At 42.8% G+C, this 17,302-nt stretch overlaps 1 protein-coding gene across 4 annotated transcripts in view; it reads left to right on the top strand.

Moving 5' to 3' along the window:
- Positions 1-17,302, top strand: part of LOC116978458 (SH3 domain and tetratricopeptide repeat-containing protein 2-like) — a 110,083-nt gene that overhangs the window by 80,625 nt on the left and 12,156 nt on the right. For all 4 annotated transcript variants that reach the window (XM_033029597.1, XM_033029595.1, XM_033029596.1 and 1 more), the window contains 4 exons: positions 5,636-7,312; positions 8,274-8,454; positions 9,812-9,962; positions 10,700-10,822. In XM_033029597.1, coding sequence (XP_032885488.1) covers positions 5,636-7,312; positions 8,274-8,454; positions 9,812-9,962; positions 10,700-10,822 — 2,132 coding nt within the window. The remainder of the gene's footprint in view (positions 1-5,635; positions 7,313-8,273; positions 8,455-9,811; positions 9,963-10,699; positions 10,823-17,302) is intronic.

Raw genomic sequence — 17,302 nt, 5'->3', positions numbered from 1 at the left:
ACTTTCCGAGTCCCCACTCCCTCATCGTTACTATGAACGTTCAGTCACTCTACACATCTATCCCCCACCAGGAGGGCCTTAAAGTCCTCCATTTCTTCCTTGACCACAGAACCATAGTCATAGCTATGGGCATCCCCATGGGCCCCAGCTATGCCTGCCGCTTTGTTGCATACATCGTCAAGTCAAGTCAAGTGAGTTTATTGTCATGTGTCCCTGATAGGACAATGACATTCTTGCTTTGCTTAGCACACAGAACATAGTAGGCATTTACTACAAAACAGATGTGTCCATATCTATATTACTAAAAGTCTGTTCTTGGCCATCTGTGCTGCGATTTCCGAGAGAACGCCGCCACCTACGGCCGTCATTTTTGGCCACCTCGCTCAGAGCCCCCCTCCGCCGCATGTGTGCCATGGATTTTTCCCGTCGATGAAAATTGACAGAGATATTAATGTTTTTACAAAATTCCCCATTCTCTCTGCTGCCCCTGCTGGAGGGAGGGGGAGGGACTATTAAACCAGGAAGTGGTGTGCCTCAATCAGTCTCTGCAAGTGGTGTGCCTCAATCAGTCTCTGTAAGTGGTGTGCCTCAATCACAGCTCTGAATGACACTGAACAAATGTCTACAGCACTATGAGTACCCTTAATTTGGTTTGAAAATGAAAATATGGTTAGAGGTAAAAAAGCACTGCCTGCAAATGGTTGTTTGGGGTTGGGTTGAAGTAAAAAGGCACTCTCTCTCTTTCTCTCTCTTCCCCTCCTCTCTCTCCCCACCTCTCTCTCTCTCTCCCTATCCCTCTCTCTTTCTCTCTCCCCCTCTCCTCCCCCCCCCTCTCTTCTCCCCCCCTCTCCTCTCCCCCCTCTCCTCTCCCCCCCCCTCTCCTCTCTCTCCCCCTCTCCTCCTCTACCCCCCTCTCTCCTCTCCCCCCCTCTCCTCTCCCCCCCTTCTCCTCACCCCCCCTCTCCTCTCCCCCTTCTCCCCCACCTTCTCCTCTTCCCCCTCCTCTCTCCCCCCTCCTTTCTCCCTCTCCTCTCCTCTCCCCCCCTCTCCTCTCCTCTCCTCTCCTCTCCTCTCCTCTCCTCTCCTCTCCCCCCCCCCCCCCCCCCTCCTCCCCCCCTCCTCTCCCCTCCCCCCTCTCCTCCTCCCCCCCCCCCTCTCCTCCCCTCCCCCCCCCTCTCCCCCCCTCTCCTAGTACCATAATATAAATATATACACACATGAATAAATAAACTGATGGTGCAAATAACAGATAATGGGTTATTAAAAATCAGAGTTTTGTCCGAGCCAGGTTTAATAGCCTGATGGCTGTGGGGAAGTAGCTCTTCCTGAACCTGGTTGTTGCAGTCATCAGGCTCCTGTACCTTCTACCTGAAGGTAGCAGGGAGATGAGTGTGTGGCCAGGATGGTGTGGGTCTTTGATGATACTGCCAGCCTTTTTGAGGCAGCGACTGCGATAAATCCCCTCGATGGAAGGAAGGTCAGAGCCGATGATGGACTGGGCAGTGTTTACTAATTGTTTACATTGAATAATCCCTGTTCCAGGCGTACACTGGCCCTATCCCCGAACTTTATCTCCATTACACTGATGACTGCATTGATGCTACCTCCTGCACCCATGCAGAACTCCTGGACTTCATTCACTTCACCACCAATTTTCATACTGCACTCATTTATTTGGAGCATCTCAGGTACCTCCTTCCACTTTCTTGACCAGTCTCCATCATGGGAAATAGAGTATTGACTGACGTCTATTACAAACGCACTGACTCCCACAACTATCTTGACAACACTTCTTCCCACCCTGCTTCCTTCAAATACTCTATCCCCTACTCCTAATTCCTCTGTCTACGCCACGTCTGCGCCCAAGATGAGGTGTTCCATTCTAGGACATCTGAGATTTCCTCATTCTTTAGGGAACGGGGGTTTCCCTCTCCCATCATAGATTGGGCCCTCACTTGTGTCTCGTTGGTACCCCACAGCTCTGCCATTGCTCCTCCTCCCCCTAGTCGCAACAGAGACAGAGTCCCCCGAGTCCTTACCTTCCACCCCGTCAGCCGTCGCATACAATATATAATCCTCCAAAATTTCTGCCACCTCCAACGGGATCCCACCACAAGCAACATTTTTCCATTTCTACCCCTTTCCGCCTTCCGCGGAGATCGTTCCCTCTGCAACTCCCTGGTTAACTCATCCCTTCCCACCCAAACCACCCCCTCCCAAGGTAGCTTCCCCTGCAACCGCAAAAGATGCAATACTTGTCCCTATACCTCCTCCCTCGACTGTCCAGGGATCCCTCCTCTCCTTTCAGGTTAGGCAGAGGTTCACTTGCACCTCCTCCAACCACATCTACTGTATCCGTTGTTCAAGATGTGGACTCTTATATATCGGCGAGACCAAACGCAGATTGGACAATCGTTTCATGGAACACCTTCGCTCAGCCCGCCTGAACCTACCTGATCTCCTGGTTGCCGGACACTTTAATTCTCCTTTCCATTCCAATGCAGACCTTTCTGGCGTTAGTCTCCTCCTTTGTCAGAGTGAGACTAAATGCAAATTGGAGGACCAGCATCTCATATTTTGGGCAGCTTAAAGCTCAATGGTATGAATATTGATTTCTCTCACTTCAGGAAACCCCGGCATTCCCTCTCTCTCTATCCTTCCCCCACCTAAGTCGCACCAGCTTCTCATTTTCACCCAACAAACAGCTAACAATCGCCTGTTTCCTTTAACATCATTACTATTTTGCATATCTTTCATTCATTGTTCTTTATCTCTCCACATCACTGTCTATATCTCTCGTTTCCCTTATCTCTAACAAGTCTGAAGAGGGGTCTCGACCCGAAACATCACCCATTCCTTCTCTCCAGAAATGCTGTGTGCCCTGCTGGGTTACTCCAGCATTTTTTGTCTATCTTTGACTCCCTACTAAAGTAGACCACTACATTCCACCTCAGATTCACTTTCCAAGCGTTATGTAGAAGCTCCGTTCATTTTGCAGCAATGTCTAACATGTTGTGTAGATTCTTAAGTGAATAAAATAAATGTTGGTGGTGAGTAGATGAAGATTGGCAAGATTTAAGCTATCATGACACGGTGTCATGGAATGAGGTATGGCAAGCCAAATTAAAAGCCAAACAAATTTGTTGGCAATCAAAAAAAAGTTGACAATGCTAAAAACATCACAGTCAGTCAACATCTGCAGAGAGAGAAAAACACAGTTAACATTCAGGTTGATAACCTTTAATCAAAATTGGACAAAAATAGATAAATCATTTGTTAATGATCAAGACCTCTTTTGAGCCAATCTTCAATTTCTTCTACTATCATCCCCTTTTATTTGCACTTCATTAATGTTGCGATTTTAACCTGTTTTATAGTTAATCAAACTTTTTTCTTGTATTCCTTCTTGCCTCTCCTCTGGCCTCAACACAGTACTTGCATGAAACCCATTGCATCCAGACTCTTAACACTTCTGGCAAATTAATTGACTTGTTAGGGCTCTGCATTTGGTAATGCATGTCATACTATGTATTTCCAGACATTTACTCCATTTACGTGAAAATATAATGTCAAGGAGATCAGGACAAAACACAGGTCCACCAGTAGACTTCCACTTCCAAGGCTTCCAAAAGAATTGAGTGGTCTGCTCTTGTCATATCCAAATTCTGTCAGCAATTCTAAATTTGCATCTCAGCTGGTTTACAAGCAGTTGTCAGGAAAATTTGCTCAGTGATAAAGCCTCTTGCAGAATGGAAATTACTAACAGTAAAATTTAAAAAATATATATTTAAAGCAACTATAGGTCACTGAGATAGGACAGGTCTGCCTGATTTGGTTAGAAGTACTACAATAAAACTTTCATTCCATGAGCGTTACCTAGGGTCAAAACCTTATGTCAGCATTACTTAAGGACTTCAAATGAGCTGTTAAATCAAAATCATGATCATTCCACAGAGGTGACTGTCAAATACCTTACTTCTTAGGCTGGTCTTATAATATAGCAGTTGAAATTTCTTCTTCAACCAACGTCATCCAAAAAAATCTTGTCCGATCATTGATGAGGGTAGATGTCAATTATTCTCCATGTACCAACAGACATGACTCTTCCAATGCAATATATTGTGATGTATATCACTGGGATATACATCACAATATACTCCAGCTTTTTGTGTTTATCTTCGGTTTAAACCAGCATCTGCAGTTCCTTCTTACATGGAACAAATAGCAAAATCATTCTTAAAAACCATCAACTAGAATAAACCATGTTTATTTTTCCATGGGTCTTTTAACATACTTTTCATGAAGCCTGGTACTTATTCCATCAATGTATATGACCCTCTGTATGCATTTAGCTCTTGGGATCTTCAGAGTTGAGGAATTCACAATTAAAGTGTTGAGTGCCCTCCACTTCTAGAACTGAATGAACGTGTTGGTTTTAACAAACCCCATGGCTAGGTTTGTGGGGTAAACTGGCAATTGTTTGTATAGAGATGTTGAGCTCCAGCAGATTACAAATGGACAGCACAGATTTGTCAGCTTTCCACCTGCTAAGCTGCTGCCTCATTAAAGCAGTCTCATGTAAATGAATGGGAAGAAACACCTGCTGGAAGTAGACAATTTAATAAGATTTTAGTTAAGTTAAAGTGTATTTGCTTTAAGTGCGTGGATTTAAAAAAATCCTGGTGTTAATAAATGTTTGGGAATGTCAAACACATTCACATTTGGCATCTGGTGCAGCCTCTCCAGCTCTCAACACCATTCTTCCTGTGTGGCTGGCAATAGTGCAATGAAAGGCTATCTATCATGCTGGGCTGTAGCACACTGATGATATTAGCTTCTCAGCAAAGTTCCATACATGGGACAATGCTCTGAGAAATGGCATAAATCAAATGCAGTAGAGCCAGGAGTCTCAGACAGCACAAAACTGGTGAGTACAAAAATAAGAGCAGCCTTCTTTTTAAAAATAAATGTTTTGAATTAACTGTGAAATATGTTGTTTGTGTGACTTAAGGCTAACCACTTTGTCAATGATTTGTGTGAATAATTTCCAGAACTTAAATGTTATTGAATATTCCCTCCATGTTGGAATGGATACATTCTAATGATTACCCTGTGGTGGCTCCCAAGGGTCGCGCCATCATACTGTCGAACCCCTCGGCCCGGGAGTGGTTCAGTCCGGAGGCGGTCCTTAACCAGAGGGTTTAAAGGCAGGGGTTTGGGTGCCATCTTTCTCTCGTTTGGACCTCCCTACAACCGGGAGGAACATAATCAAAGGTGCCTCTCAAAATACTCGACCCCTCTCTTCCTTTTTGAGACCCACGCACCACATTGGTGACCCCGACGTGATGGAACCACTCCCGGGCCGAGGGGTTCGACAGTATGATAACAATAACTCGTAAAAATTATTGTTGGCAATGTTATGTGATGATCTGTACAATGATGTTGAGCAACATTTGTACAACCTTTCTCCAGTGAATATTTTATTGCAGACATTTTTCCAATTAATTTTGGCTGTGACCACATGCATTGTGAGTTCTGTAACACCATCAAGAGCCATTTCTGTTCTTGCACGTTTTGAATAATTTGTGGATATTTCTGAAGAACTTACCCTTTGTTGTTCTTCATATTTTCACAGGGGAATTACTTCCTTTCACATATGATCAGCACCTCCTGTCTAACCAAGATGGACTTACTCCTGCCAACAACATTCCTGATGTGAACCCTTCAAAATACAAGGAAATAGAACAAATCGTTCCAGAAAAGGATCAGCCCAATCATCCAATATTTTATATAGGCCTTAGTATTGAAGAGATGAATGATCCCGAAGTCTTTGACCCATTATTATTATTTCTAAACCAAAAGGAATACATTCCACATTTCAGACATTTCTATGACTTGAACTTTTCTTTCTTAGGCTCCATCTTGTATGGAATAACTGAAGAGAAAGAAGTTTTGCAGTACTTGGAAATGGCAAGAGAGATGGCCAAAATGCATGACAAACATTGGGCATACTGCCGAATCTGTTTCCTGTTGGGAAGATTCTGTGCTAAAAGACTCAGGTTCTCACAGGCCAGAATATACTTTGAAGAAGCAATGACTCTGGTACAAGGGACATTTTCCGACCTCTATCTGTTGACTGCTTTATATGTGAACTTGGCATCTGTATACTTGAAGCTAAAAATGAAAGTGAAATCTCACACCCTTGTGGAAAAGGCTGCAACTCTCCTTCTGTGCATCCCGTCCCATGCCTTCAGTTCAGAGAATGAGCTGGAGATACTTAACATTCTCCTCAAAAAAGCAATGATCGTCAATGATTATCACCTGGAGGCACGTAGTTGTTTTCTAATCGCAAAACTATTTTTAGAAAGTGGAAAGTCTGAAGAGACACTGTTGTTTGCTGAACATTTGCAGTTTCTTTCAAATAGTTTCAGTTCACAAAGCAACATAGTCCCAATAGATGTGCACTTGATTCTAAGTTACATATACAACAAAAAGTGCTTACCACAGCTTGCACTGGCAGCTCTAAGATTTTCTCAACCTGGCTCAAGTAGCACGTTGTTTGGTTCTTTGCAGAAGGCAGACTTTGTTATTGAAACAATTGCAAAGTTTAACTCACAAGAAATGTGTATGGGTGAAATCCCTTCACAGGCTGCATTTTACCTTCACGAGGCTCTAGATCTCTCATCTAGAATTGGCAACATTGACATCCTGCGGGATTTGAACTTTGCGTTGGCTAATTTATATCAGCAACATAAGCTGTATGAAAGGGCAATTAATTGCATGAAAAAGTGTGCAGAAGTAGCAAGCTGCACCAGTGATGGAGGAGCTTACAAAGCCTATCTTTCTCTTGCATGGTTATATGTTCTAAATAATCAGCCTATCTTAGCATCAGAAATATTGAATTCGCTTTTGGAATCGTCGCTTGAAACACACAACCCTATACAACAGGGAATTATTCACAACATGCTGGCGCTCTCTCTAAGAAAGCACACCAGGCTAAAAGAAGCAATGGAAAACTGCTATTGTGCAATAGTAACTGCAGAAGAAAGTGGCATAAAATGTAACCAAGCCATAGCTCATGCTAACTTTGGGTCTCTGACTCTGTGTTGTAAAATTCTTGCACTGCCTGGACGCTACCTCAGAAAATCGTTAAATCTGTATTTACAAATGCAAGACTGCTGCTTGGAAGTAGGTTATGTGCAAGTTCTCCTAAGTTTGGGGCAATACTACATAGACAGAGGCATGAGAAACGATGGGAGACTGCATTATGAACTAGCACTTCTTACTGCCATGAAAACCAACAATGTTTATTGTAAGTTTATCACATATATTTTGGGACTTCTTACCATGCTACAGACTTGTGAATGTAGTGTTTGCACTTTTGTTGTTACGAGTCAAATATATTTGACAGAAAATTAAGGTGGACGGGAATTAGGTTTGGTGGATTGTTCCTTTTGCATGCCTTGGATAAAATTTAAACCAGAAAATGGTTAAATAAGATTTAGAATATGTTCTTATACTTTTAAGTACTAAAGGGGCCAACAGATATCAGATAGGAATGTGCGCTTGAGGGGCAAGATTATTTTATTAAATGGTTGAAAGAAGTAGCGGGTGATCATCTCCCATCTCTATTTCTTAACTTTTCAATACTTTTCAAGAAAATAAAGCCCGAGTTATTGAAACAAAAACAAAAGGTCTAAGCAACTGAATTAATCTACGTTGATGGAGGGTCATTTTCACAGGCTCCGGATGATTCAAAGCACACTACAGCCAGACAGGTATTTTGAGGTGCAGTCGCCAGTGAAAGAATAACAAATGAGTAAAAAATGAACAAGCAGTAGTTTAAGATTACTTGGATAAATAAAAACTAGAAATCAGGTAAACTTTAAACAGAGGACAAAAATGACAAAAATACTATAATGTGTAACAGTGAGATTATAAGAGACCAAGACTAAAATGATCAGAAAAAGATATGTAAGGGAGCAGATTCAGAAAATTACATTCCAACATCTCTGTAGAAAAAAATAGTTAGAATGTGCCTAAACATCTGCTTCGAACTTTGAACCACAACAGCTCTTAATGTGTCGATAAGAGGCTCTTTATGTTGCAAGACAGGGAATATTGCTGTTACATAAAGCTTCAACATATAATTTGTTTTGTTTTTATCCCTACCATGTTGAGTTCTAATTTTCTTGTAATATTTCCCCAGAGCAATGCCCACAGTTACTCTTTAAGCCTTTCTTGTTCTCATTTGAATATATATTTTTACCTAGACCAAATCCAGGCCATGGAACAACTCTGCAGATTCTGTGGAAAGGTTTTACATGATAAAATGCAATGCATTACATATTATGAGCACTGGTTGGTACTCACTCAGAGGTTAAAGGACAAAGAACAGGAAATGAAAATGTTGACCATTCTAAGTCATCTTTGCTTTTCATGTAACACACAAAGGTAAGTGAATTGATTTGAAGTCTACATCAGTACCAAATTGACTGAAACATTTCATCACCATTTATTAATCCAGAGGCAGCCCACATGATTACGCTGTTTGTACTTTCATTATAAATACAATTTAACTGTTCTATTTGTTGAAGATGAATAGTAAAGTAGGTTTAATATGACTCACCATCTGTAGTGAAAGAAACAGTGCTAATGCATCAGACTGATGAAATTTCATATTCAAGAATTCTTTTAATTTGGTACGAATATAAAATACTTCATTTAGTAATACATTAAAGATAATGAACCAGATCTGTTAACAGGCAAATTTGTCATGGACTATATTGCAGCTACTTGGATGAAGTGCAGTCTTCTTGCTCAGTAGAGCACAGGCCAGAGGCCTGTTTGTACTATTCAGGGAGTCCACTGGTGCAATACCATCACCTGCAGTTTTCCCAGCTTTCTGGCCTGCTAACTTGCCTGCGAAGCCTGTGCCTGGTTGAACCTGCCACAAGTACAGCAGTCCCATTTGAAGTGAATAGGAGCATTTGGCTGTAAGAGACAGCAAATGCTGGAATCATGAGCAAAGAATAGACTACTGGAGGAACTCAGCAGGCCAGGCAGTATCTTTGGAGGGAAATGGACAGAAAATGTTTCTGGTTGGGATCTGAAGAGGGATCCTAATGTGGAACATTTAGGAAGGAACTGCAGATGCTAGTTTAAACTGAAGATAGACCCAAAAAGCTGGGGTAACTCAGCAGGTCAGACACCATCTTCAGAAGGGTCTCGACCCGAAAAGTCACCTGTTCCTTTTCTCCAGAGATGATGTCCAATCCGCTGAGTTGCTCCAGCTTTTTGTGTCCTTACTTGAAATGTTGTCTGTCTGTTTCCATCCACAGAAGTTACCGTTGAGTTCCTCTAGCACTGTTTTGTGTGCTTATGAAGTTTTTGTAACTGCATGAGTGTGTGCGTGAGTGAGGGTGAAAGAGGGCACGTGTGAGAGTAGGCGAGAGCGCGTGTGTGAGGGAAAGTGAGTGAGAGAATAAATAAATAAATTTAGGCCTTTTATTTGTTTGTACCTTATAGGTCCCAAGAGATATTGAAAGTTGGTGATTGTCAAAGACACTTATAAACATTCAATAACTGTTAGTTTATATAACTGCTGAGCATGTGGCTGGAGGCCTGAGAAAGCAGCTGGCTACTACAAAGTGAAGCCCTTTGCTCTGTTTGCAATGATTGGGAACTAGTCACCTGCAGAGGCAGTGGCAGTAGAAGACCTGTCTCATTATATCTTGATTTCTCTAGCATTTTGTGCATCCATCTTCAGTAATAATTGAAATGTTGGAAGTAAAAGAATTTCAATTGTTAGTTCCTACAGGTTATCTCTCAGCTACACCAAACAGAACCTGAAGAACTTTATTGATCTGGGAATGCACAGCAAGGAGGCAGAAGCCTGGTTGATGGCCGGCAAAACGTATTACATGATGGAAAAAGATGAACTAGTCGAACTATACTTACAGGTACCAGTTGCTTTCAGTTGAAAATATTAGTATGTAAATCAAATCAGCCACACCGAAAACAAAATTGCACCCCTATAATTCCCCATCAAGACCATCTCACAATCTTGAAGAAACAGTCTTGTTAAAATCTGAGAGTCAAGTTGCAATACAGGCACCTCCACATTTGGAGGCTGCCAGTGAGTTGTATGCATTCAGTAGTAGAACTGGGAGAAAGGGCTTTGATGGGGCAGTCGTATCTGACGCACCCACAAAAAGTGTGAGACAGCTTTTGTAAGTGTCCTCAAGGCACAGTTTCTCAATAAATGGCTGAAGTATGCAGATTATAGGATTCCCAAATTCCATATACAGCCAAAAGTAACTGGCACTTTAGAAACTTTTCTGTTGAAATGGGGCGGGTGCTTTAATAGTACAGAAGGTAGAGAAAGTTGCCCAACATGATAACGTGGCCATTGTACCCCATTAGCACCTTTAAATCTGAAGATTTCTCCTCTTCAGGAACGCACCAGATTTGCAGCACATGCATTTGCTGCCCCAGGTCTTGAATTTAGCTGCTATTTTTTTCTAATGTTATGAACCCATGTTAAGAACAATGTTATGTAGGTTCTGTCCAAAAGAAATACATCCCCATCCCCAATCTTTTGATTATTCTATTGTTATTCTAGTAGATCTGAACAATTTCTGTTCCAAAACTTGCAACATTTGATTTGTATTTCTGATGAAACTTGTGAATCAATCAGGCTGCTGTGCAGACAGCTGAGAGAATGGAGAACATGCACTTTACCATGACAATAAATGAAGCGGCTGGTGATGTGTTTTACAATGGACCCAGAGAACGAGAGAAAGCAGAATCATTTTATCGGGTAAGTGGTTGAAAAATATAACTGAATATCATAAAAGTAAATATTGTATTTACCGTTCCCTCCAGCTTTACATTTCGCTCCGCTCTCCTTATCTGACTCCCTTTTATTTCCTTTTCACCTCTAGCCTTTGTCACTTGCTCCCCCCCATCTGGCAATCGGCAACCCCTCCACCTGTATCCATCTTTGACTGGCCAGGCTTTGCATCACCCACACCTCTCTTTCCCCCGACTCCATCGGTCCTGACCCAAAATGTCATATACACATGCAGCATTTGTGGAGAGAAATGGACTATCAATTTTTCGGGTTGAAACATTTAATCTAGACTGAAGGAGTAAGGTGAAATAGTAAGATTAAACGAGAACTTACCAGTTCGAAGTTTGATCATTATTTTATGAGGAGTACGTTGAGGGAATACGTGAAGAAGAACCCCGCCAGGACGCATGCGTGTCATTCTTCAAAGCAGCGGTGTGAAATCACAGATAACTGTAATGACTTAAACATAATAAGATTCGAGAAAGAAATACCAGTTGAGTATATGATCATGGGTGGGAGCGGAGGGCACGTATTCCCTCAACGTACTCCTCATAAAATAATGATCAAACTTCGAACTGGTAAGTTCTCGTTTAATCTTACTATTTTACTTCGGAGTCACGTGAGTGACTACGTGAAGATTTCAAAGCTCTGTGATTTCATGCCGTGGAAACGAGTCCATGCATCACATCTGCCTTAATGACTGTAGGAGGAATTGTGTCAACATATTTTAGACATGAATCCGACATTGAAATCCATGAATTGATTAACACAAATTATAGCCCCCTATTTATGGGGTAATTAAATTACAGAACTTAAATTGTTTCTGCAAATGTTCCAGGTTTAATGACTGGTTTATGATAAAATAGTTGGAATGTTTTTTCTCCTGACCATCCTGCTGCCTTGAGGATTTGGTCCAATGGTACATCCAACTGCATAGCTGTTTCTTTTCTCCATATATAACGACAAATGTTTTACTATACAGAGACGATCATCTGTTAGGTAAGACCTAAATTCGATATTGAGGCCCGCTGATCCCTGTCTGTTCTGTTTCACTAATTCATAAATATGAAACGTAATGTTTTCAGATGAAGAAGTCATGTTGTCCAGCCTTAATTTATGTAATGACTGTACCCTTTGTGCCGTGACCAATGCCATTAGCATGACTGTTTTTAATGTCAGTCTATGTAGGGACAGAGCTGTTGCTGGAGACCAATTCCTGAGCATCTTCAGGACAATACTCACATCCCATATTTGGGAGTACCTGGTTCTTGGGGGATTGGTATTAAAAATTCCCCTCATAAGTTTTGTTACCAGTGGGTGAGTTCCAACAGAGTGACGCTCTGTTCCTTGCCATAGATAAGTCGATAAGGCACTTCTGGCGCAGTTGATGGCACTATAACTGAGCCCCTCATCATAATGGAGGCCTGCCAGGTATTCCAGAACAGACGGGATGTTCATATCTCTGTAGGTGATGCTGTTTTTGTTACAATACATCTCCCACTTCCTGATATAGACCGGATACTGTTTTTTGGTGGACTGTCTTTGGGCCGCCGAAATCATGTTCACTGTTCGGTCCGTCAGTCCCAGCTGTAGTAGAGGTATTTTTAAACTCTACAAATGAATAAATTCAAATAGTTATGGCATGGGTGGCTATCCCTTGTTACGGGATGAACCAACAAGTCTGGTCTATTCGGGATGGTGATACATGGTTCTAATACCATGTTCAGTATCACTGGGAACCATGGTTGAGTAGGCCAATCGGGTACTACCAAAATACCAGACGCAGTCCTGCTGTATTTTCCTTAATACTCGACTGATGAGGCAGAAAGGAGGGAATGCGTAAATAAACAATTTCCCCCCCCAATGCAGCGAAAATGCATCTGTCGCCGCTGCCCCAGGGTCTGGTTCCCATGAAACATAATTTGATAACTGGTGATTAAGCCTGGATGCGAATAGATCGATATCTGGTGTTCCATATCGTGCTGTAATATCAGCAAATACTTTTTATTCAACATCCATTCGGTGTTTTCATTAAATTTGCGTGACCTGGTGTCTGCCACTAAATTTAGTTTACCTGGTATGTAAGTAGCTGATATCCAAATATCTCTCTTGATACACCACTGCCAAATTGTATTAGCCAGATTGTCACATGATGGCGATTTGTTTCCACCCATGTGGTTGATATATGCTACCACGGTGGTATTGTCAATCTGTAGTCTAACATGCTGGTGATATGACCCAGTACAATATGACTTTAGGCCATAGAATGCACCCAACATTTCCAGGTAGTTTATGCCCAGTGTTAGTAATAATGATGCCTCCTGAGCAGTCCATCTACCTCCACAGCTGGAGATGGAATTGGTGGCACCCCAACCAAGTGCACTGGCATCAGTTTGTAGCACCATAGAAGGGTTGCTGATAATGATTGGATTGAAACAAAGCCAAATGTTATCTATCCACCATTTTAGTTCCATTATAGCTTTGATTGGTAGCTTCATTGGTCTGTCAAAATGACCAGCATTGATTTTGAGTGCTTGTATTTTTGCTCTCTGTAAATTTTGGTAATGTAAAGGTCCAAATTGTGTGGCTGGAAAAGCAGCCACCATTTTGCCAATTACTTTTGCTACCAATCTGATGGACGGTTACTGATGTCAATGAGGTTATTGCAAGCCTCTATTAAGTCTATAGCCTTTCCCTTTGGCAAAGTCACCGACATGTGAACTGAGTCAATGGTGAACCCCAAATAGTCCATAGTAGTGGAAGGCGTTAATTTAGATTTAACTGGATGGATAATAAACCCCAGTTTTTCAAATAACTGTTTTGTGGCTGTTAGTTTGTTTTGTCCAATTCCAAAGTTTTGCCCACAATAAGTATGTCATCTAGATATGCCATGACCATGTGTTTTCGTTTCCGTAGAAACGCTAGGGCTGGTTTCAAAATTTTAGTGAACAGCCTGGGGGCTGATGTTAATCCATTTGGCAGTGCTCTATATTACCGATGCTGTCCCATCCAGTTGAATTTTAAGTAACATCTGTGGTCACCTCGTATAGGCACTGAATAGTAAGCATTTTTTAATCGATGCTAGCTATGAAGTAACCTTTGGAAATCAATTGTTTAGCAGTAACAAAGGTTTCCATTTTTAAATGAATATATTGTACAAATGTATTCAATTTGATCAGATCTATGATGATGCGACAACCACCATCTTTTTTGATTTTGGTAAAGATATTGGACACGAATTCTAGCGGTTCATGTTGGGATTTTTCAATTACCCCTTTTGGGTAAGGCTGCTCCAGTTCAGCCTGCGCTTCTGATTTTTCTTTACCGGAAAGTACGAACATTTGGTTCGGTATATGTTGAACTGGAGGGCTGTACTTGTGTATAATTCTATTGTATATCCCTGGATACTGCTTAAATATAAATATCGGTAGCTAACATACTCCATGCATCCAGAAAGGAGAGTAATCTCCCCCCCACAACCTCCATGCTCCCTGCAATTTGTATGGAACCAGACCCACCTACCTCCATAGTTACCAGTGGCAGGTTTACTTCTTTTTGTAAATCCTTCGTTGATGTTGAGGCGTCGGTGTCTGGGTTTGTGGTTTGGTTGATGTTGGAGGTTTGCGTATCTTCCAAGAAGGCCGGTCTGGGCCATGGCCTAAGAAAGACTCATGTTTGGTGTACTGGACCTTCGAGCTTTCACCAGTCGGTCTTGTTCTACTGGTGGGTGCGTAAGGGTGCTGTCTATGGCCGTGTGTTGCAAAGCAGTGCCAGTGCATCCTGTTGGTCCTGCGACATGTCCTTCTCATCCACTGTGCGGGTGAAAGCTGTTATCCCCGCTGTTTAGGAGTTTCCATAAACAATTATTTACTACAGGAAACATTCCGGGATATACAGTTACCCGATGTCAGGTGTCCTCCAGGTTTTGGCCAGTCTGGTCTGGCTGAATGAAGTTGGACACCATGTCCAGTAGATTTTCACGTTCCTGCACCCCCTGCACACTTGATTTCTGTTCTGCAAACCCCTCTTCAGGATCAGCCCAGAACTGACCCCCAGTACTCCCCTCTGATGAGGGAGAAGCACTGTGCAGCCCTACAAGAGGTGCTGCTGTGGGTTTTACATAGAGCCCACAGTGACTCGACTCCATCTCCCGGAGCCTGTCATGTTGGAGCAAATGCTCCACACACCGCTCCATCCGGCTCCAGCGCTCACGGTCGCTGGCCGCCCGCGGCTGCTCAAAGTCGGACTCCTCCGAGTCCACGACTTTGATGGTTTTTTGTCTTGCCTTACTGCCCGGCCGCGGAGTGGATCTGGCCGGTGCGGAGGCGACATCGGGCACAGCTGATCCCATTATAGGTGATTCAAGTGCCGCTGGCCGCTGCTAGCCCACCAGCTTTGTCGCAGCCCGTTGGTTTCTCCACCTGTAATCAGCATGGGAAAACACAAAAAGACCGCAGCTCTTACCTGCAGGTCCTGGTTTAAATTGTCGCTACGGGGGAACGTCGTTCCAACCCGCCTCCTGCCGTTTTCGACTTGTCAAAAGTCGGCGGCCCCATCTCAGTCTCCCGCCCGGCCGTGATGTTCTGGCCGGCGCGGGACCAAAAGTCGGCACAGCTGATCCCTTACGGGTCTTGTGCCTTCAGCTGCTGCTGGCTCCCGCAACTTCGCGGTCCTCCCCAGCCAGCTTCACTCGCAGCACTTGTGGACACTATTTTGTCCAGCTTCCCCCCCTGTGTAAAAACAGCGCGGGGACAAAAACTACCGCAGAGTAAATCACTTACCTGCAGGTCGCGGTTTCAAACTTACCGCTGTGGGGGAATGCTCCACCCCGGCTGTCGTTTCGCAAGCATGAAAGCGATATGACACGCATGCGTCCTGGCAGGGTTCTTCTTCACGTAGTCACTCATGTGACTCCGAAGTAAAATTACCAGCCGGTCCCACATTGGAGTGGGGGGATGAAGCAAGAACTGGCAAGCAATAGCAATACCCTTCTGTTCTCCTTTCTTTTTTAAACTTGCCTTGTGCAACTCCTTTAAAATTTCCTCTTCTCACCTTGAACCCAGCCCTCGGGTATTTGACATTTCCACCCTGGGATAAAGACTAGATCTACCTTATCGATGCCTCCCATAATTTTATTTATCTATCAGGTCTTCTTTAGCCTCTGACACTCCAGAGAAAACAATCCAAGTTTGTCCTACCTCTCCTTTATAGCTAATACACAAAGCTGAACCTCCTCTGCATCCTCTCCAAAGCCTTCACATTGTTCCTCCAGTGTAATGACCAGAACTGTACACAATAATCCAACTGTGGCCAAAACAAAGTTTGTTACAGATGGTACATGACATTCCAATGTTTATATTCGACTCTAACTGATGAAGGCAAGTATGCTATATACCACAGTTACTACTCTATCCACTTGTGCTCCCACTATCTAGGAGTAATTGACTTGCACCCCAAGATCGATTCTCCAAAGGGCACTATCACTAAAGATCAAGGCTGTCTTCAACAAGAAAGTCTGACTACTTACCCCTGACATTCAATGGGATTATTATCACAGTGCCTTCCACCATTAAATATCCTGATGGTCACCACCGAGCACAAATTCAACCAGATTTGCTATGTAAATGCTAAGATAAGCACAGGCCAGAGGTTAGTTATCCTTCTGCATGGTTTATCTCGTGACAATCCAACATATACAAGACACACGTTGAGAACGTACGGAATTGTCTCCTCTTTCTTAGATAAGTACAGCTGCGACAACACTCAAGAAGCTCAACACTACATAGAATGTATATTATTACTTGATTGGCATCTGATCGACTACCCTAAGCACTCATTTCCTCCATCATCAATGCACTGTGGCCACAGGATGTACCCTTTACAGAACGCAAAGCAGATATTCACCCAGTTTACTTCCACGGCACTGCCCAAACCCACAAACTATCTACCGCCAAGGAAGAGGGCTTCAGAACACTAATGCCACCACTTGAATGCTCCCCTTCAAGTTGCACATCATCTTGACTTGGAAGGACATCAGTATTCCTTCATTTTTGCTGGGCTAGATCTTGGAACTCTCTGCCCAACAACATTGAAAATTGCCTTCTCAAAGACTATTATGGATGGGCGGTCAGTACTGCCCTTGTCCCTGATGCTACAATCCAAAAACTAAATCATAACAAAGCCCAATTTTTTTAACATAGCTTTGTTTGGACTATTGGAATGCTTTGGGGAAATTGCTGTTGATTATTGTACGATGATGAGGCTTGAAAGAATCAGATTTTGAAGATATGCAACACTTCAACTTGGAAAGAGCTATTTGGCTATGACATTTCGACATGAGAAGTTGCACTAGTACACAGGTGGGAAACTTCTGTACAAAATCCTTGCAGTATCTATGACGCTTCAAAAGTTTATTTCCAGTTAGCAGGAAGATAAGAGACAATCATG

The sequence above is a fragment of the Amblyraja radiata genome, chromosome 11, assembly GCF_010909765.2.
Source record: "Amblyraja radiata isolate CabotCenter1 chromosome 11, sAmbRad1.1.pri, whole genome shotgun sequence".
In the NCBI taxonomy this organism is placed as follows: domain Eukaryota; kingdom Metazoa; phylum Chordata; class Chondrichthyes; order Rajiformes; family Rajidae; genus Amblyraja; species Amblyraja radiata.
Note: the sequence above shows the minus strand (reverse complement) of the source record. Positions and strands in the feature narration are given on the sequence as shown.